Source organism: Pocillopora verrucosa, chromosome 13 (genome assembly GCF_036669915.1).
Source record: "Pocillopora verrucosa isolate sample1 chromosome 13, ASM3666991v2, whole genome shotgun sequence".
Lineage (NCBI taxonomy): Eukaryota > Metazoa > Cnidaria > Anthozoa > Scleractinia > Pocilloporidae > Pocillopora > Pocillopora verrucosa.
In genome coordinates, this window is record NC_089324.1 from 1,187,447 (window position 1) to 1,208,903 (window position 21,457).

Here is a 21,457-nt window from a genome sequence, read left to right on the forward strand (position 1 = left end):
CAGTTTCTGAAATGTCACGTTTAAAACCTTTGAGCATGCAGCTAGTTATGACTAAGAGAAATTCTGTATATATCGCACATTTAACCATTAGGGAAGTTTACATGTGGGGACGAGGGAGGAGAATGAAATGAATTTGTGCCGCATAAATTTTTTTCTGGTCAGTTAAAAGGCTTGCTTTATTCTCAGATGGTTCAGACTTGAAATTTTTTCATTCTCCTGAGGGCAAGTCATGATCAGTGTAAAAAGGGCACCATTCTTTGAGCGAAACTAAAGAAAAATGCATATGTGGATCGACCAAAAGGCTTTCCGCGGATCTCCGGTATATTAACCATTCAATAAATTCCTTTTCTTTTTGAAAGAGAAATATGGCACTTTAATTTCAATTTGACCATGTTTGCTTATGTTTGCAGATTTTTATCATTTTCATATGTTAATTCATCGACCTATCTGATTTTGAAAATTTTGTCAGACATTACAATTTTTTTTTTCATTTAAACTATGTCTCTCGTTACCAGTTCTCCTCAATCCTATTCCCCTGAGTATTTCACATGATTAGTTCTTATTCCCAAGGGAGTAACGGTCTTTTGTTCTCTTTGAGACACTATTTCGATATCACTTGTGTTAGAGATATTTATCGTCGTGTTATTTCAGGTTTTTTATCCTTTGCTAGGTTTGAAAGGTTTAACCATTGGCTCTCTCTAGTAAGAAGTCATTTGATAATTTGGTAAATGTTATTTGATGAAATCGGTGCTGCTAGAAATCTCAGCTGTATTTCGACTGGCGTGATCTGCTTCATTGGCCTTTCGACAGGGGATCAAGATTAACTTCTTGTTCTTCACACACTAAGAAGATCTTGCTCGGAACAACAAGAACAGAATTGAGCACTCAAGATATCAACTCAAGAACTGCTTTTGTCCTCATCGTGTTTTCAATTGCATTCATTCTCCCGACAGTTGAGACGCAAACTCATAACTTGGTACTTGGCTCGTCTACAAGCTAACCACCTGGTCGATCTGCTTAACTTTAAACTCATATATTGGCGTATCGTGTGAAGTGTTTGGCCTGCATTTGAGCTGATACCTTCTTCAGACTATACTACATTTGTAAGTACTTCATTTAAAAGGATCACTCCTTGGGTTTTTTATAACTAAGAGGAAAACCTTAGTGAAGTCATACATGTACTTGATGAAGGTTCGTCCACACAGGTTTAGTGAACGTTAAGAAACACGCTTTATCCCGTAGCTCTGTTTTTTTATACATATAAAATAATGGCATATCGTAGTCTTTTCGAATGGGAACAGAGATAAAATCTAGTACTTTTTAAATGTACGCTTCGAAAAGAATCCAGCCTTCTTGTCTCGGTAATCTCCTGCTGTGACTGAACTATGTGTCTATGCCGCCCTTTAGACGGGAATTCCGAATATTCTTCCTTGAGGGGCTCTTCTGTAACTTTCGTAGACCTTTGCTCAGACGATTACTCTTCTTTGCAGGCTGCATGACCCTTAAAAATGGCCGATCAAGACACAAGAAACTTACAAAATGTACCCGGCCCGGCAACAGAAGCAGGAAATGATCAAAGGAACCGTGGAACGCAAATCCGAAAGGAAATTAAGATCGCCCCAAGTAGACCACCAAAGACATTGAGTGGGGCTGCAAAGAGGTAGAAACATCATCATTTAGCGTATATTTCCATTCCGAGAGGCGAATTCAAAGTAGAGGGAATTCAGATTTTATGTAACTAAGGAAGGCCTTACGATCGCTTTAGTTTTGGGGATCGAGAGAATTCGTTTTCATCTAACGAGAAGAGGTCGCGCAAGTAAATCGAAAAATTAAAGTTATCAGGTTATTCATAAAAATACTAGGGGAACTCTTATCGCCAGAGTTTGGTTTTATCTATTCTGCGGATGAAAGATCTAATGTCGGTTTCCTGTTGTAAGTTACTCGAGTACCACATCAATTTACAACAACAAAGACTTCAATGCTAAACACTGCGCTCCTTTAATTCTTCTGTTGTTGGAAAATCTGAGTTCTTTGTTTCCAATTTTGGACAGGATTCAAAGAGAACTGGCCGAAATAACGCTTGAACCGCCACCTAACTGCAGGTAAAATATTAATTAATACACTTCGGAGATTTAGGCTGCAATCGCTGTGAATATTTTCCGTCAGGAAATAACGATTTCGAAGGAGAAATGGTGTTGATTGTTTTCAAATTGACATGTCTACTCAGACACCACGTAAACAGCTGATTAAAATCTTATATTCCTTCATACGGGATTTCACAAGGTATTAAACTCTTAGGAATGTCTCACGAATTAATTCCTGTAAAACACGTGGGTTAATTGGGGTGTGATAAAATTTAAGCTATGTTTGAAATAAGATATTTTAATATTATGTTTACAAAGTACTAAAATAATATTGATTTTAATGACAAGGTCAATTAATGTTTTGAACAAAACTAATAGTTGATAATTTCCCATGTTTTTGTCGCACAATTTCCCAAATTGCTGATTTTGTTTTGAGTCCATTTAGATTATTAGATGCCTTTTATTATAATATTTTAATTGTAGTTCAATCTTTTGTATACAAATGCTTGTCAACCAATTATGTTAATCAAGTAAAGGATGTTGTTGGGACAAGTCCTGATTATAGCATTTTTGTGTGGCTGTAGAATTTGTAAATAATTTTTGTTTGTTGCAGTCAGTTAAAATTTTTTAACCATTTTGGTTTCAATTGCTGTTTTTTGTTTGTTGTTTTTTTTATAACCAGTATCATAGTCTGAAACAATCAAGAAACCTGTCTAAGTCGAGCTATTGAAAAAATTTATTTCCGAGAAAATTTGAACTAAAACATGTTCTGCCAAGGTCTGTCACACATGAGTACATTGTCATCCACATAAATCAAGTGATTAAGAATCATGAATCCCTTTCGCAATGGATGGTATGCAGCATTTTTTTTTAAATTTTTCTTGTTTGTATATTTTAGTGCTGGCCCAAAGGGTGACAATCTTTATGAGTGGCACTCAACAATTCTTGGTCCTCAAGGATCTGTTTATGAAGGAGGAGTATTTTTCTTAGATATTCAGTTTTCATCTGATTATCCTTTTAAACCACCAAAGGTAATAAATTTTTATATATCCCTTCAACTCCCACGAGTGACTGAGACAGAATTTCTCCTTACAGTATCTATACAATATAAGCAGAGATTTAGTATTAAAAATGAAGAAAAAATATAAATCAGGAGATTATTAGTTGCCCCAATGCCAATCTATTCATCCCTTCAACTCCCATGGGTGACCAAAACAGAATATCTCCTCACAGTATCTGTTCAATATCAAGCAAACATTTAGTGTTGAGGATAAAGAAAAAATATAAATTTGGAGATTAGTTGTTGCTCCAATACCAAATTCTCTAGACTAATTTCATGAGAATTGTATAGAAGTAAGTATGGAGAATTGCTTATGAGATCTTGTTAGTGAACAGTTTAAAAAACTTTGATGTTTTTTACACTTCTATTCTATGAGTGTTACTTATTCTTCTTTCTATCAAATGTTACAGGTTACCTTTCGAACTCGCATTTATCACTGCAATATAAACAGCCAGGTTAGATAGCTAGAACACATTGAGTTCTAAAGGATGCATGTACTTACATTTATTACTTGTCTTGTTTACATGATAAATGAATTTCTGTTTTCTTCATTCCTTAATTTCCTTCAAAAACTACAAAAAGTTTAATATTCAGCACTGTATGTTTCAAGTTTCAAAAAAGTACATGTATTTTTTTCTTTTTTAAAATTGTTTATCAAATATGGTTTTTTTAGGGAGTGATTTGTCTGGATATTTTAAAAGATAACTGGAGCCCAGCTCTGACTATTTCCAAGGTTCTTCTCTCCGTCTGTTCACTTCTGACAGACTGCAATCCAGGTATTTGAAGTAATTTGTCAACTTGCTACTTGGATACTCATTAGAGCCCCAGTGTATATTAACATCATTTGCTGAAAATTCACCCTCAAGCCTGATTGTTTACAGTTCATCATTTTTGAATCTCTGCCACAGTCTTGTTGTTTTCATGCAATTCAGCAATCAATGTACAATTACATCATTCTTCTCGTAAATTCCATACATTCCAATTTCCAGACAAAGTCCAAATCTCCTGGACTCTTTTACAGTTTCCTTCCCCTTAAACTCCCAAGATCTCCTTTTTAATTCACCCCTCTAGCTGTTACACATTTCCTTTCAAGTAACTTAAGAGAATTTGATGTTAGATCACAATAAAAATCTCTACCTGATAAGTTTTAGTATTTTTATTACCTGTTCATTGGATGATGTATGAATATTATAGGGACAAGTTTCATGTTAATCAATTGTGGGAGTTGAGAGTTAAGTCTTGTAGCTGGATGAAAGTTCATTTTTGAAGAAAAAAGGGGAAAAACTTGCAGTCGGTTACCCTTTCAACTCAAAAGAGAGGGATAATTGCATTACCTGCTTTTGAAGTGTGCATCAATGTGATTTTTTTTCATGCAAATAGAACAATAGAAAATAATGCACTGGATGCATTTTATTTTTTTAGTTGACCCACTTGTCGGAAGCATTGCAACGCAATATGTCAATGACAGAGAGGAACATGACAGGATTGCCAAGGAATGGACCAGGAGATTTGCGACATGATAAAATATAAAATTATATTTATTAATGCCATTTTAATGCCATGTTTCAGATTTATAAAGAAAGCAGATGTGGCTAAATAGATTATTTTATTTGACATTCTTACCTTATCTTTGTAAATGTTCCCAAGTTTGTAATTGCTCAATTTAATTTATCCTTTAAAGATAATATTATTTATACCATTTGTAATGATTTTGTGTATTGCTTACTTGTAAGACCTTATTTTCGTGGAAAGAGTATGTTGTTATGCATCTCTCTAAATTTATGATTAAGTTCATTCTATTTTTCTGGGTCAGAATGGTAGTAACATTTTGCAACCAGACCAGTTATAACCATCAGATTATTATTTGTGAATAACGTAATCTTTTTCTTTCAATTACTTCAATCTTATAGTTTTATGACAGCTAGAATAGCAGGGTAATTGCAGAGAAGTAGAAAATTGATTTGTTACAAGCACAAATTTACATATTTAACCTTTTGGCTTTCTTTTATATTCTTTTTTTCAGTGCTGAATCACCTCTTTTTTTTCATATTACAGTGAAATCATAAGTTTTTACCTTCTATATAACATTTAAACAGTGTTAATAATTGTTGAAAATTCAGTTTTTCTTCAATGGGTTTTTGTGCTGATTTAGCAAAGCTAAGGGCAACATTGAGATTCAAGCTTATAGTTTTGGGGATGGGGTGGTAAGGGAGATCTCAATCCTAAGGGAGGCCCCCCCTCCTGTCCCCCTCATGTTAAAGCATTCTGGTATATTAAATGGCCAAGTTAGATTTTCAGTTTATATATGAGCAAAATAATAAGATTGTAAAAATTGCTTTATTGTACAGAAGTATTAATTTCCACAATTATTAAACTATTTATTTACAAATGCTTAATGGTGGTCTTTTTTTAGAGGCTTGTGTGTGAATGTCTCCCAGCTCTATCTGTTTTGTTTAACCCTTTAACTCCCATGAGTGACCAAGATAGAATTTCTCCTTACAATATCAATACAAGATCGACTAGATAAGTGATGAGAATAAAGAAAAATATTGATTTGGGAATAATTGGTTGATCCAATGCTAAATTCTCTGAACTAACATTACAAGAATTGTACAGTTGACAGTAAGGAGAAAGACAAATTTGATCTGGGAGTTAAAGGGTTAATCCTAAATGAAAGATGGATCTTTCTTAACAATATTAGTACCTCATTGAGCAAACTGGTGATAAGGATTAAGACAATGTTATTAAGTCAATCTTATTAATATTAAAAAGATATTTCTTACCATAATTTTTACACACTCAGACACATAGAGGGGAAAAGAATTTGGATAGTTTGATCATCCTTGGTTAAAGAACCTGTTTCATTTATGAGTGATGCAGGACAACGAAAAAAAAGTCGAAACATAGAAGCCATAACCTTTAACTCTCTAGATCACATTAGTACTTCTCCTAACTATCTGCCAAATGATTTACATTATGTTAGTTTGGAGAATTTGGTATGGGATCAATTAGTTATCTCATAATTGATATTTTTCTTTATTCTCATCACTTGTCTGCTTGATATTGTGGAGATATAGTAAGGAGAAATTATCACGGCTTGGTCACTCACAGGAGTTAGTGGGTTAAGGGTAGTTAGCACAAAGCCAAAAAACAAAAACCTTCATGGGTCCTTACAATGATGTAAAGCCAGATTAACCAATTAGATTTGAGTCTAAGAAAAAAAATGCAGGCTAAGGGTTTGATTAAAAGAAGAGGTAGTTTGGGTGAATCTGATCCTAATTTAGTATGAGAAGGTAAAGACTGATAAAATATCATTCCACCCTGTTGAAAAATACTGGTTTCTTTGACGCTCGACCCCTACTTTCTCAGTTGTGTGTTGCAGAGGGTGGTTTTTTTTTTCTTGAATCCCATTGGTAGCTGTTCAATCCCCCCCCCCCCATCAGTCCCTTAGAGTATTTTCAACCCCTACTCAGCGAGTCTCTGACGTCTCCTTGCCCTACCGCTACTCCGTATAAAATTATCTGTCTCGAAACGAGGCCATAGAATTCTAAGATGGCGGATGCAAGTGAATGATGCATGTGCTAGCCTAAATCAGCTGTTCAAGTCATGTCATTGCAGAGGTTTACATCTTTTTGTCACGCAAGAACGTTTTTTGTCTTAAATACACGGCTCAGTGTTCGTCTTTGTTCGTCAAAGATTTCTAAAAATCTTAAATCGGCCAAACTTTACGAACCTCGAGATGTAGTTCACAACTATTACAATTTTTATGCTGCGAGGGAAAGATTCTTCAAACCTTCAGTTCGATGTATTAGCACTGCTTACCATCTTCTTCAAGAGAGCAGTATATCGACTGGCGAAAAAACAAGTGCCACTGTAAAGGACGAAGCGACTATCATTTCCCAACTAAATTCAGAATTTTACGAGGAAGAAGCTGATATTCCAAACAGGCAGCCGAAGCCTCGTGCAACCGTTGTACAGTACAAACTAGATCAAAATGGTTTTATGAAGGTTCAAGATCTAGTAGATTTCCTTAAAAAAGAGAGTGCAGTAGACATTTGTGTGATAAAAACAAGAGGAATTAGGCAAAATTACGTGGATTACTTCGTTGTTGTCAGCGGTGTCTCTACAAGACATATCAGGGCTATGGCGAAAAATCTGGAACTACTGGTAGGTTGATATTATATGTTATTAACTGTTATAATATATGTTATAAATAAGGGGTGCTACAGACTGGGCATAGCTGGAAACCTCATTCCTAGGGTTGTCTGTCTTCCTCCATTATGGGGCAATCTTGATACCTGAACCAGTAAGGAAGTAAAATGACTCTATGAAAAAGGCTGGAACAGCTGAAGCTAGGCTCTTGTAAGCAGACACCCTCATGACAAGGAAAGGGAGTTTGTAACTGAAGCCTGTTTGAGAATTATTACCTTAAACAGCTCTGGAGGTGAAAGTAGTCTTTAATGTTGATAATGTATTTTATTGTGAGTCTGACTATTACAGTTCAAAGGAAAAATGTTACCTGGCATTGGAAAAGGTGGGCATCCTGTGGTAGAAGGAATGGAGAGTAACCATTGGGTGGCACTAGATATAGGTAAGAATGGTCATGCTGTGTTCATAGCTAAAACTTCGGAATTTGAGAGTAGCAGACTTTTTCAGCTCTTGTTATGGGGCGAGCTGACAACTTGTTCAGATTTCAGCTGCTTATATTATTCTTTTCATCTCTAGATGTGATATAAATACCTTTTTCACTCCTCTGCTACTATTGCACCTTTATGCATCTATCAGTTTGAAGTATCAGTTACCCCATGGAAACGTCTCAAGCATTTGCAGATTGGCTCATGCAAACCCCCCCCCCCCCTCCTGGGCAAAAATTGCTTTCAAATGCCCCACCCAATATTGAGTGATTCTTTGTGTTATCAATGAATGTTGTAGAACTTAGCAAAGTCACATATTGGTTTTTGGTGCTGCTGTTGGTTTTTTTTGCTGGTAAGCATTGTACTCTGGTGTAGAAATTTCTTTCTAAGCCATTTTCTCACCAAAGAAGATTCTTAACCTTTAACTCCTCCATTAAAAGATGTGCACTACACTGGAAAGTCTAGACACTTTTGGTTCAAATGTCCCACCTGGGCAAGGTTCAAATTCCCTGCCCCCCCGGGCACAGACAACAGTAAATACCCATGGGTTGCCAGAAGGGGGGGGGGGGCAAGTTTAAGTTTTGATTAGATTGGCACATTACTATCATGCTCTCTTTTACCTGCTGGATGTTTGGAAGATGTTAAAACCCATGGCCATTGTGAATGGAATTTTCTAACATTTGCTTTTATTTTGCAGGTAACATTGTTGTGCATTTCTTTCTTCCTGAAGTTCGTGAGGTGTATGAACTGGAGAAGCTTTGGACTCTAGGGCCAGAGTATGATGACCAATCAAGGGCCTTTTTGGAGGAAGAGAGATTTCGTCAGGCAACTGAGTATGGTATAAAACTTGACAAACCAGTCAGTGATGAGCTTGGTGAGGATGGTCCTGTTGTTGAAGAGCTTGGCATGGATGATCCACGTCGCTACTGAGCATAACTTAAGTGACAAAACCATGGGAGGGTAACATAGTTTAATGTAAGCCTCATACGCTCCCCAAATGAATTACATTTGCAACGTATGTTTCCTACCTTGAGCATAAAATTGGTAAACCTATGGAGAGAAACTGTCAAATCTTTGAGAAGCCCCTTTCGGATCTCACTGCACCCCTTTCACATTGGCAAGAAGTCAGAGGTCTGAGCAGATCTTAACCAAATTATAGAGATGTTGCAATGTTGCACCTCATTTGGTTGTCAGGCAAAGGAAGCTCGGATGGAGAATTGTGGTGGGTGGAGGGGATGCCCTTTCATATCCCCTTTCTCCCTCTACTTACAGGTGCATACATTTCACCCATACCTGGTAGCATGTGTGGTGAACGAGCAGAAGTATACTTTCAGAAAAATTTTAAAAAATCACATGTGATACAGTTTTCTGCAGTTTATTTGAAGTTCTCCATTTAAGAGGTGCTAGTTTGTAGTAAATAATGTTACAGTTTGGAAAGTTCTCTTGAAACTTAAGTAGATTATCAGTTAGTCATGAAATAGTTATATAGACTAAAATTCAGCAATATATAGTATTTCTTAGTTTGAATAGTATCTCTATATGACACATACTTGAAAATTGCCAATAGAATTAATGGAACTACTTTGATATAGTGATATAGTGGAAATGTAGTTATACTGATTAAATTATTGGCTTAAGGTGCAGTATTCGTAATTGTAGGATACTTGTATTCAAGATGTTAATTTTTCAAAGCTATCTCGGAGAATTTTTTAAGTCAGAACTGTATTTCTAGTAAAGTTTTCTCAGAAGTTAGAGGAGAAGTATACTCCAGACACCATATAATTTTCATCTTTTCCAATTAAAAGTACAAATGAAATTGTGAATAAAAGTTGTATGGTTTTTGAAGTGAACTTCTCCTTCAGACATTATTTTTACTTGTTCATCATACAGGCAGAAAAATGTAACACGTGATGTGCAATGCACGTGGATTAATACGTGATGTGTAGTGCACTAGCATAGGACTTTATGTCTGTCCCACGTGGCAAGAATATGATGTGCAATGCACGTGGATTAATACGTGATGTGTAGTGCACTCGCATAGGACTTTATGTCTGTCCCACGTGACAAGAACGTGAAAGGCCAGACACCTGTATTGGATTTGGCTAAATTCACAGAGGTTCATAACTATGTACATTAGAAGCAGAAATTGGTTTCTTGACCACGAAGTGTTGCCCAATATCTCTTTGTGGGCTGCATGGGTAGGGGAAAACCGTCTTTCAGTTCATATAAATCGGATTTAATAGGGTTCCTTTTTTTAAACAACTGTTCCACTCAATTCTCAGAGCTTCATACAAGTTGTACTTAAGCATTAACCAATAATTACCTATCGCGCGTAAAACTATCGCAACATTTGGTTTGAAGACCCTAACAGTCTTAGCTGTGACGAGCTAGCTAAACTCCGAGACATGTATATTTTCATAATAATTTCATGATAATTTTCTACGCATCCAACATAACATAACCTAATCTGAGCGCACACAGCATTGGCAATGTTTGCTCCTTTCAAACAATAACAATACACGTACCTCTTGCTTATTGTAACCGCTGGTTATCCATTTACCTGGCAATCGCACCTTTGCGCCTCAAACACATTTTATCCGGGGGGAGGGGAGGAGGAGGGCGTACGACCTTCCCTTTACACGGATGTCAACAACTCTTTATCTTCCTCGACTTTGTCCGACTCAGATTCAATTGAGTTCTTAGTATCTGTTGTTCCGTTCATCGAGATTTGAGCCCCGCCATTATTGTTGACTTGTAGCTGTTGCTTCTGAGAATAAAGAGTTCCATCTAGGGATGTATCGCTGCTCCCACACATGGTGCATGTTCCTATGGGTTTGGCCCCATTCCGTCTGTTGGTCACTTTTAGGTCATCCCTCCTTTTGCTCCTTTTGATCTTAAGGACGCACTCTATCCACGAGCGGAAATATGTTTTGAAGCCCTCTCGGAACTGTTCGTTGACGGCGTTGTAAATGAGCGGATTGGCGGCGCTGTTTGCGTAAACACAAATCTGACAGATCTGTTTGATGCCATAAGCATGAGGGTATTCGCCCTCTGATGGAAAAAGATATAAAAACTGACAAAGCAATCGTCGCAAGTTCATGGTAAAAATTCTTAAACGAGAAGCATGGGAGAAAGTAATGACAATTCGAGGGTCAAGGAATGGGGGAAAGGAAAAGGAACAGACAGTTAAATGAGGGATAACCGAGACGTAGAAGGCGACAATGAATCATTGATTTCGTGGAGTGAGGAAAGGGAAACGATCGGAAGTTAAGTTACAAAAAGGAAGAAGACAGCAAATGGGAAATTGACAACGTGTTGTTATTTACAAGATCTTTGATGAACAGCCAGGAACATGAAAATATATCAGTGTGCAGGTGTTTGACGGCAAAATGAGGAGAACTTGTTACATCTAACTTAAAATGCACATGACGAGCCTTTGCGTACAGCGAATGCCTAAAGAACGCGAGTATTTAAAACATATTTTGCTTTCGACACTTACCTCCTTTACCAAAGTCGAACCACAAGAAGTAAATGTGATTAGGAAGCATCAGCAAAGCAAAGACAATTACAACAACAGTGAGAATCTTCATTACTTTATGCGCTTCCTTTTCCTGGTCGCGCTGAAGGGTATCGTTTGAATACGACCCTTTGTCCTTGCGAAGATCGCGGCCAATTCTATCAGAACAAAATGTGGAAGTTAGGTGTGCGTTTAAGAGATGCACGCGTGGAGGAATTCGCGCACGGGAAAAACGCACGCGAGGAACTAAGACGCGTGGCGAAGTTGTTTCCAACCAAGTTTCGCTATGCGCGTTTTCTCGCGTGCTCCGCCATAAATTTTCCGGTTTTTCTTGCAGGTTAGGAGGAAGGCTAGACGAAAGGACGGAAGAAGGAAGGAAGAAGAGAGGAATGGATGGATTGACGGATTGACAGACGGTCGGACGTGCGGAGGAGTTAATAAATAGAGTGAATAATCAATTGCACCGTTCCTCTACCTTATATACGAGAGTCCAATGATGGATAACGGGACGACATACTGCAGAAGGAAGATCGAAATGGTATAACCGCCAGCGTTCAGCCCTTTTTCGTGGAAATATTCATGGCACTCAGTACCAGCAGCGTTCATCTCCAAAACGGCAATGTATGGCGACACCAGAGCTAATGCAAAAACCCAAATTATGCCAATAACTTTCTTTGCGTCACGAGTCTGTAGCTGCGGACGGAGTGGATACACGACTGCCATGAACCTGTAGGTTAAAGTTAGGGTTAGGGACAACTGGAATGATTTTAATAAAGAAATGATATGTTCAGTTGTTTTTGCTGCCATTTATGCTTTGAAGCATTTGTGCTTGTGAGTGGAATACATGTAACTGCGCATCAAGAGGTTCCGCCTTGACTGAGCGCCATCCGCGAAGTGACAACAGCTTTATTTCGCCTTTTGCTTGTGGCAAGAAATATTTCGATCAGCTGGTGATTTTGCATGCAAATAAGACGAAAGCATTTTCTTAGTTCAGTTTTTGTTCTCCAATATTTCAGACTAAATATCATATCTTAAAATATTTATTCTTTGTGAAATCAGTCAATACCGTCAACCGGTGTACAAGAACAACAAAATTCGCTTCAATTATTCGGGTAACAAAACCTAAATGTAAAACAGAGCGTGAAAGGTTTGAAACAAAACGAGCTCAAAAAACACCACAAAATTCGGACCAATAATCTTAAAAACTTGTTGTAATTTTTACATCCCCACAATGCGAGAAGTTTAACTTTGTTTCTCTTCGACTGTGACATGCAGTTTTAAAATGGGTCATATTTTCAGTTAAAACTGAATTCAATTCTATTCCAGCTACTGTTTATTAGATCACAAATAATAAGACCATGACCGTCGTATAATCCCTTGTCGATAATTGTGCCCAAGCTCTGATTTCTGTTCTATGTTGATTTAAATATGAAATCAGCTTGCTCAGGGATATTCAAGGGTGAAGTTAGAAAACTGATAAGCTATGTTTGCCGTGTTAGATCTAAATATTATCGATCACCGAGAAAAACGAATTACAATAAAAAACCTTAAAACAACCAATTCCATCAGTAAAGACAGATGGATTATTTCAACGCGTTCTCTAGCAGAGCTTAAAATGTATTGTACCGATAACAAGACTACGTCGCCGAAGAGTCGCTGTTCATTGTTCTACAAGCGTTGGAACTCATTTTGTGATTTTTTTTTTTTCAATCACTGATTGATCATATATTTAATGCGTGTGGACACGAATTAGAAATCCTTTCCGTTTTTAATTTTCTTCAATTCTCCAAATGAATTTTTTTATTCCTTTCATCGAGCAGGAACCACATGGATGTATGAAATAAAAACAAATAATTCCGTGTGTCCATTAATTGAGCTGTTTCTAAGTCACACTTACGATCGTCGCTTGTGTTTCCTGAGAAATGCATCTAGGCGATAACATGTCATTGTCACCGCATAGCGGATTAACTTTTCGCCTCGAGTAGCATTACGAGTAATCATCAATCTGGGTTGTTTATATTAAAGTCTCTAATCTGATCAGGAGATCCACTGTAAGAAAGAAACAATCTGATTGTGTATTTTGTAGCGATTTGAACATAATGTTGAATTTTTGCGCGGCGTGGGTTGGCCAAGTAAATGTAATAACTGCACCATGTTTGTGGGTCTCTGTACGTCAATGCAACGTGGGCGGACACGCTTTTTCAGGCGTAAAAATATGTTTAGGTTAATTTTGAGGCAAAAGTAATCTTTAGATCTTCCCTCCTACTGTACCAAAATTTTCAAACTTGAGAGGGAAAAAAATAGTGATTTAAAACTACCGGCAATCGGACTGCAAACGCGACGTTTACGCTTACGGCCAAAATGTATAAAACATTTGTTTTTGATATTGAAGGACGAGATTTAGGCACAGTACCTCGTGAAAATAATGCTCAGAAGCGTTCATTTGAATAGTTACACACCGGGTTTTCATCCACAAACCTAAACGTTACAATCACCTCGCACAGCAGAATAAACAGTATCACATCAAAGAACTCCTCAATAGCTTTATTCAAACGTTTACCACAATAAACGGTGCCTCATGAACGTACTTCACAATATACTCTCGTCTCAATTGCTTCATTTTCATCAAAAAGGGTTTCAATTACAGATTTTTAAATAAAAAAAGGCATATTGTAGCCACAGAACTTGCTATCGCACAGAAATATCTCTTAAGCAGATTAAAACATTTTCAGCAACGACTTTTAACAGTGCATAAACAATCATTTGCCCATTTTCAGCTTTCAGAAGTCGTAAATAGGTTTTTATCTATTGTTTTCCTAAGCCCTTAATGGACAGTCGCCGTGTAATTACTGTGATTACAATAAGCTGTTGAAAAGTCTCTTTACTTTGTAGTAGGACCGAATGATTAAAACCTCTTTTAGCTGACAAAAACAGTGACACTTCTTTAACAAGGAAAGTGCTGTTTGCTTTCAAAGTTCACTAACGGTAAATGCAATATTCAACTTATTCAGCATGAATGAATTAGCAAGGCAGGCCAAACACTTGGTGTGTATTCTTATCGTCTCCGAAAACAGTAGAAAATAATATGCATGTGGCAATGATGAACCGAGAGGAAAACAGAAGGCCATTAATATATAAAATGAGCTCTCACTCCGTAAAATGCATGAAGATGTGTTCCCAAACTGGAGTAATATTCATTTAGGTATATGTTAGTTTTGTCAGCTGATTAAACTGTTTCCTTCTCATAAATCTAGCCAGCGCCCATTCATATTTCCGGTGTAAGAAAAAAAAATCGTTTGACGTAAAAACAACATTTTATCGTTGAGATAAACGAAACCATACACTATTTGGCACTGCATTTTACCTTAAATCTAGGAAAACACCACATGCGCCAGAATTTGGAATTATTTGACATGTCGTTTTATTTCAACAAAAAGTAAAGTGATTTCTCTCAATTTGAATTCGAGATGACCAAAAAAAAAAAGGTTCTACAACTGTAGGTGACCACAGGATTCATACACCCTTGACGCAGATCAAAGCGAATATCATTAATACGGAACATTCGCAGCTCGTTATCGGTCCAGTGGAATGAATCAATGCGAAAAAAACAAAAGGAAATAAACCCAACTTACCTATTCAGACTAATAGCTACAAGCGTGCCAACAGATGCTGTTGCTGCCATGGTTTGTAGAGGATAAATGAGTCTGCACATTACAGCTCCGTAAGGGAAATTTCCAGTTACAATCTCGCCGAAGTCAAAGGGAATGCAAATCAGTAACACGAAGAGATCACTCACGGCCAAGTTGAAGATGAAATAGTTTGTGACGTTTTTCATTTTTCGCTGACGACAAACTACCAAACAGACCAAAATGTTTCCAACAACACCAACGATAAAGATGATCACATAACACACGAGTCGAATGTAGTAAAATGAATCTTTGGGCATGTTGTTCAATCCGTCATTTGAACTGTCCCCCGTGAGATTATCTGTCATGATCAACACGTTTCAACTCATCTGAGGAATGAATAAAGAACAAAAAAAATCAGCTTACTTTTAACTGTAGGTTTTTGAGTCAGCAGCGCTAGCTTCTGTGTCGCGTCACAGATGCCCCTTGAGTTTGAAGAGCAATTTAGGATTACAAAAAACAAAAACTCGCCTAACTCATGTATTACTCATAAATCTAGACCTCGAAGTGTTTGGTAAAGTCGATGTGAAAGGGTAGAAAAGAACCGATTGAAAGAAAAACAATCTGATTTACCCATGATGACAAGATTTGACAAAAACCGTGTAAAATAGAAGCTCCACGAGCCGAATTTTCCTCAACAGTGTTGCTTCATAAAAGAAAACAATAACTTATTAAGTTTTAAGAGGTTGAAAAGACTGCTCACCAAAAATCTCTCTTGAATCTTAAGCTAAGTGGTCATCGGTTGTGTGGTTTGACGGCTACACGTTGCTTATGACGATTATGTATCTACACTGAATTTCCTGTAATCCAAGAGCTGGTATAATTGACCACTGAAGCAGTGCGTCTAACGTAACTACTTTCCCTTGGCCGCAAATCATTATCAGGGTGTACACGGAAAGGCGCTATTGTAATAGCGCAATTAATAGGGTCCACTCCATTATAAGGCCTTAAGACACATTAAACCTCTGCAGATACCCAGCTTCCGCTTTTGTTTTCACGCGTTCTCCTGCTAAGCTTGCCAAGTTTGCCAAGCTTGCTAAGCGATATTTTTTTGTTTAAAGATGCCTGGGTGCGTTTTAAAACATAATAGTAATGTTGATCGGATTAGGGCCAATTTGTGTTTACACGTTCACCGAGGTCCCTTTGTGGAGTATTTCATTTTGCGTTTCAATTAGCGCGTAACGAATTTGAATTAGATCGACTGTGAGTGAAACAGCGTATCGTAAACGTACAACATCAAGGTTTGCTTTGACAAGCCCGCAAAAACACGAATCAACGGCTGGTTTAAAATTCTCAAAGGCCGAAACGAAACTAAAAAGAACTTAGCTCTAAAAATTATTTTCCTTATTTCAACTTGATAACGAGCATTTGTGGTAATTGTGTTGACCGGATCGTCAATTAGTAAAAGGAGGAAATAAAATCAATTCTGGAATCGCCCAACATGTATTATTTTAAACGAGGTCGAAAACAGCGAAGTGGGCGCTGCGGGCATCTTGAGTGCTCTTCATTTTGACAGGAAATCAGTTTTCGAAGTTAAAATCGTAGTGTATTTTAACGCAAATTTTGCCCAAAGCAACTGAGAATCACTTAAGGATGTGCTAATGGAAATTGACGCATTGAGAATTGTTGATGGAAATAAAAACACTACCGCTGTTACTTCCGCAAGCTTAGAGCGGAGGTCCTATTGAGTATTTTTAATTATCTCGATAGCTTTGTACTAAATCTTTTCTGGAAACGAAGTATTTGAAGCCAGAAAATAACCGTATTAGGTAAAATAGAAATTGGCACTTGAGCAGAACGGACAAAATGGAAATAAACTATACACCTTGATCCTCGAAAATAACAGCGTATAATTAAGTTTTGAATGTTCAGAAAGGACATACTCCACCAGCAATTCTCTAAATGTTAATTGTGTAATTTGTTAGAAATTCAGACGTACGCTGAGCGGAAAGGGCTATAATTCCATAACGAAAACATCCTTTCACGAGCACGTTCAAACCGTTTTAAAGCAATATCATGACGATTTTGCCCCAAAATGATTTCAGGTACAACTGCAATGCTGCCACTACAGAAAATCATATGTTTCAGGTGTAAAACTGTCGTTATCTGGAGATTAGCGTGATGAAAATGAAAAATCTGATAGAACTAAATTTCCGTTACGAACGCTCCTATGAAGATTGGTAGAAAGAGAGAAATAAGAAAAAAAAAAGACTTAACCAGGGTGGTTTTCAATTTTTAGATTTGGACATGCACAAATTCTAACCAATTACTAAAAATTTTGGCGATAACTTCACAATGTGAGGAAAAAACGAAGCCTACGACACAAATATGGCACAAATACTAAAAGATTGGATTTAATTGACAATAGGCATATTCTAAAAAAGTGGGCCGTGATCCGCTAAAAATTTCGTTTCTGCAACTTTCGGATTTCGAGGCAGTTTTTGTCATAAATAATCGCGATACAAAACACATTACTGCATAGGTAACTTTGAAAATAAAGCTTTGATGTTCTACAAAATTAAAAAATATATATCTCGAATTTCAAATCGCAGATGAAAGAATTCCTCAAACAACTGGCACAGAGGAATTAATTTCTGAAGAAAGAAAGCATTGATATTTATATCGATCGTGTAAGTTATTTCGGTATCTTTAGAATTAAAAAATTTATGAAATACAATAAAAATTATGAGAGCTATGATTATGGCTGAAATTACAGTAGTTCGCCACTTTATCCCATAAACTGTTATCTAACATTCTATCTTAAGCTTAAAGTGAAACCCCTGTTCGCCCAATTTCATCAGATGTTGTCCTGTGAATTAGTGAAAGAGGCAAAATAATCCTTCGAAGTGGGTTTCATTATTCAAGAAGATTACTGAAGAGTAGAAAAATACAACATTTGTCTCCGGGTTGATAATAGAGAGGATACAGTACCTTATCTGATATTTAACCAAATTTACCTCAACTTATTCAATTTCACTCCTTCGACAAAACATTCCCCTCATTTCCGAAGCTGCCACAAAGATGTAAAAATTGGAACTTCGACGGTCAATTTTACGAGATGCTAACGAAATGCAAAAAAAAAAATGTATTTACAAATTGGACAATTTCCCAATTATCATAATCCGTGATGGTTTTTAAAAGCATATTGGAACATTGTTTTAAGGCTACGAGAAATCATGTCACATTTCTCGAAAAAATATTTTATCTAGATCTCCGTACACAAAGTGTTGGCAACCAATAAATCACATTAAAATAAATATGTAGTTTTCTTCTTTTATCAAGAACTGTGACTTTAGGCTTCCATGCTAAACGCTCAGAGTACGTTGATCTTCGTTCAGCTGTTGTGTAGATGCCAACTACGTGCAAGCTAGCAACATCTGCTCGTCCAAATGAATTTTGCAAATTTGTATTTTGTGATATGAACATAACTTGAGATCTAGCCGAAAAAATTCAAATATGTGGATAACAATCGAGATCAACCTCTGGATGAAAGCCAAGTTCACAGCCTACTTTCAGAGTTAAATTTCTTAAACACATTATTTCAAGATACTTGGTGTACCTTTTTTAACCAGTCAAGTTCTGTTTGTTCAAGCTATTGCTACTCTAAAAATCACTAACTTTTTCTTTTAGTTTTCATGCGACGAAGACTACAATTTCTATGAAAATATTTCAAAAATTACAACCGTGCTTAAATTTTCACAATGTCTCTCTTATTCTCCCACACAGCGCTGGACATGAGCCAAATTTGAGGTTGAAAACGTCATAACGAAAAAAACCTATTAATATAAGAAACATTTAACTTCTTGGGTGACAAGCATTTAAATCTAATCTTTCCTTGTGTACTATTCCCATATAGCTGAAAACAAACGTTTTAAGATTTCAAAATTTTTAGAGTCGATAGCTTTTATGCGTAAATAAAACGTTAGCTTTTAAACTCTGTACGGTGGTCGATGTAAATTATAAACACAGTTTATAAAACCAAATTATTTAGTTATTAAGCAGTTGTAAGTACTGCTAGGCACTGTAAATATTAAAAGTTTTCTGTTTTGTATTGTTTAAATTTTTTTCTGTTACTTCTGTCATAGTTTAGTCAAGCGACAATTGTAAGTTATGTGACCATGGTAAGAAACGTATATGCTGTGTTGTAGGGTACGACTCGTTTGATTCTGTACATGTATTTTATCGGAAACGTTTACAAAATGAAATAAAATCAACAAATTAACTATAACTTAGAGAAAAAAAGAGCAAATTGAATATAATAATAGGAATCAAATATGTGTAGGTTATACACTTAGTTCTTCGTAAACTCAAAGTTGATCTGCTGACTATGGGGTATGTTAAGTTTTTTTATAGAGTTGTTCAAAACTATGACAATTTTGAAGGATTAATACTTGTTACAGAAACTAAAATATCATTCGGGTTTTCATCAAATTTGCTGGCACTTGAATTTTAATACCAACAAAAATAAAAACAAAACAAAGCAAATCATGACAACTAAAAAACACATTCCAAATAGTAATAGTGTAAATCCAATTCACGTTCAACGATACACCTTTCAATACATTTTTCTTCTAAAATCCGTTCAAAAATGGAAAGTGAAAAAGACCCTAAGAAAAAAAACAGATCAGCAGGCCATAGCTCATTCCACTTGTAAAACTGAAATATTTTTTCTTTAGTTTAGATCACAGTTTTCATGTCCACTTTCAATTTTTTAACTGCCTCGGAGAGTCTTTTAATCAACAACCATTGAAACCAATGTTTAATCGACGGAAATTCCGCTATATAATGCAAAAAGCGAACATAAATCCACTATTTATATTACTGAAAGCAATATATATCCAGCGATTTGGGGAAAAATTTCAACTGTTGTATATAATAGGAAAATAGAACAAAATGTTGTCTAGCACACGTACAACTGTAATCTTTGAGAAGCATTACAAACGACCAGTTCGGCGGCAGATCATGAGCGTCATTTCTGATATCTTTCGACAAGAACTAGATTAAGTTTTAAATTGTGTTTTCTCTCACCTCAAAGGACACAACCTACTCAAAGTAAAGGTACCCTTTTGACGGCTGCTCTGTGCGTCGGAGACAAGCCCTAACTCAAAAAGTGACGTACGGACTACCGAACAAGATAGATATTAAACGACTTCTGCAAACAGGATTTGGCGCAAGAGATCTTTCCGTCGTCGCTGTTTTATTTATTCAACATCTGCCCACTTGTACATGTACGTTCGTTTTTAATTCGAGCGTAATGATCAAATTAAAATAAGCACAACATGCACACGCACGAATGTAATTGGATTGAATGACGTTCGTCTGTAACCTATTCAAATGTCTTCGTTATTACCAACAAGAATAAACACAACAACACGTGGGAATCTTTGGCGGAAATACCGATTTCATCTGCGTGTTATCGTAAACTATTTTTTAATTAGAAGGAGGAAAAAATACACCTCTTTGGTTGTTTAAGGTAGGTCGGTATTCTGTTTTGGAACATAAAAACAAGTGTTTTCATCGAAAGATCAAAAGGTTATTCGCGGCATGACGAAAATAACCATAAGGTACAAGGTTTTTATTGGCTACGGGATTAACTCAACTACGAGTTTCACGTCAGGGCGCGTATGCTGAACAAAAAACAGGAAGCACTTTCCGATGACTTTCAAGTAAGAGGCATTCGACGAAGCTAGTTTTCTAAAATTGCATGGGCAATATTCGTGTTTCGAAAGTAAACACAAGTCAATATTTCTCTGAATAAGTTGAAATTTCCATGTTTCAGTCAAGATGCTTGGCAGGAATAAGACCGCTGCACTAATATCTATGGATCGAAGTTGGGTGCCAACAAGGTGTTTGCACCCAATTTATTCTGGGCGCACAGTTTTGAAGCAATGGAAAGATATGCTTGGCAATTGACGAAGAAGTTGAGTATTAAATTGAAATTACTTCGATTAAGTCTGTTTAGAAAAATCAGAATATGAGTAGATTACAACAGAAGAATCAACGCGGATGAGGTTTCATTTAAAAACTCCCGTAAGAGAAACGGTTTCAGAAGCAGAAACTTAAATACACTTCGCTTATATCTTTTACATATCTTGTAATGTTTTCAATTTGCAGTAAAAATGTGATTAAACAGATGGTGATAAGCATACCTTTCTCTTCTCGGGAAAATTCGATTCTGAACGTGCATATCAGATGGGCACCAAATTGCTCATGGCTGTGAAAAATATCTTCTTTTTCTATTGATTTGTTTCGAAGAATGATCCAGAATTAGCAGAGAGGTTAAGCAAATTAAATCTACCGAAACGACAAGGTTGGAAACAAATGCATCACGCTGTTGTTTGTATGCTACCTATGTACACATGTTGATTTTACCGCCAGATAATCAAAGAAAACTTCGACCAAGAGCAAACGTTTTGACAAATTATACCTGTCAAAGGTTTCATTTTGATTTCTGAATCCGTTTTTCATATTTGGCT

At 36.5% G+C, this 21,457-nt stretch overlaps 3 protein-coding genes across 15 annotated transcripts in view; 2 read left to right on the forward strand and 1 right to left on the reverse strand.

Annotated features, from left to right (window-relative positions):
* The first annotated feature begins 580 nt into the window (after nt 1–580).
* LOC131789480 (ubiquitin-conjugating enzyme E2 E1-like) lies at nt 581–5,524 on the forward strand. The gene is made up of 7 exons (XM_059106599.2): nt 581–1,103; nt 1,491–1,660; nt 2,052–2,102; nt 2,983–3,115; nt 3,555–3,599; nt 3,818–3,920; nt 4,567–5,524. The coding sequence occupies exons 2-7, from the start codon at nt 1,509–1,511 to the stop codon at nt 4,662–4,664; spliced, it is 582 nt and encodes a 193-aa protein (XP_058962582.1). The 5' UTR covers nt 581–1,103; nt 1,491–1,508; the 3' UTR covers nt 4,665–5,524.
* A 1,166-nt stretch (nt 5,525–6,690) lies between these two features.
* LOC131789470 (uncharacterized) lies at nt 6,691–10,309 on the forward strand. Its single transcript, XM_059106586.2, has 3 exons — nt 6,691–7,311; nt 7,645–7,735; nt 8,476–10,309. The coding sequence occupies exons 1-3, from the start codon at nt 6,751–6,753 to the stop codon at nt 8,706–8,708; spliced, it is 885 nt and encodes a 294-aa protein (XP_058962569.1). The 5' UTR covers nt 6,691–6,750; the 3' UTR covers nt 8,709–10,309.
* Nucleotides 10,310–10,406: 97 nt separating this feature from the next.
* The window catches only part of LOC131789567 (neuropeptide FF receptor 2-like), a 46,170-nt gene continuing 35,119 nt past the window's right edge, over nt 10,407–21,457 (reverse strand). For 8 of the 13 annotated variants that reach the window (XM_066160289.1, XM_066160291.1, XM_066160288.1 and 5 more), the window contains 4 exons: nt 14,928–15,310; nt 11,771–12,022; nt 11,278–11,453; nt 10,407–10,829 (listed from right to left, as the gene is read on the reverse strand). In XM_066160289.1, coding sequence (XP_066016386.1) covers nt 10,414–10,829; nt 11,278–11,453; nt 11,771–12,022; nt 14,928–15,289 — 1,206 coding nt within the window. In that variant the 5' untranslated portion in view covers nt 15,290–15,310 and the 3' untranslated portion in view covers nt 10,407–10,413. Of the gene's footprint in view, nt 10,830–11,277; nt 11,454–11,770; nt 12,023–14,927; nt 15,311–15,554; nt 15,598–15,684; nt 15,899–17,912; nt 17,968–20,009; nt 20,147–21,130; nt 21,264–21,457 lie in introns of those variants that run through there. The other 5 variants (XM_066160295.1, XM_066160293.1, XM_066160298.1 and 2 more) reach the window with 5 other exon arrangements.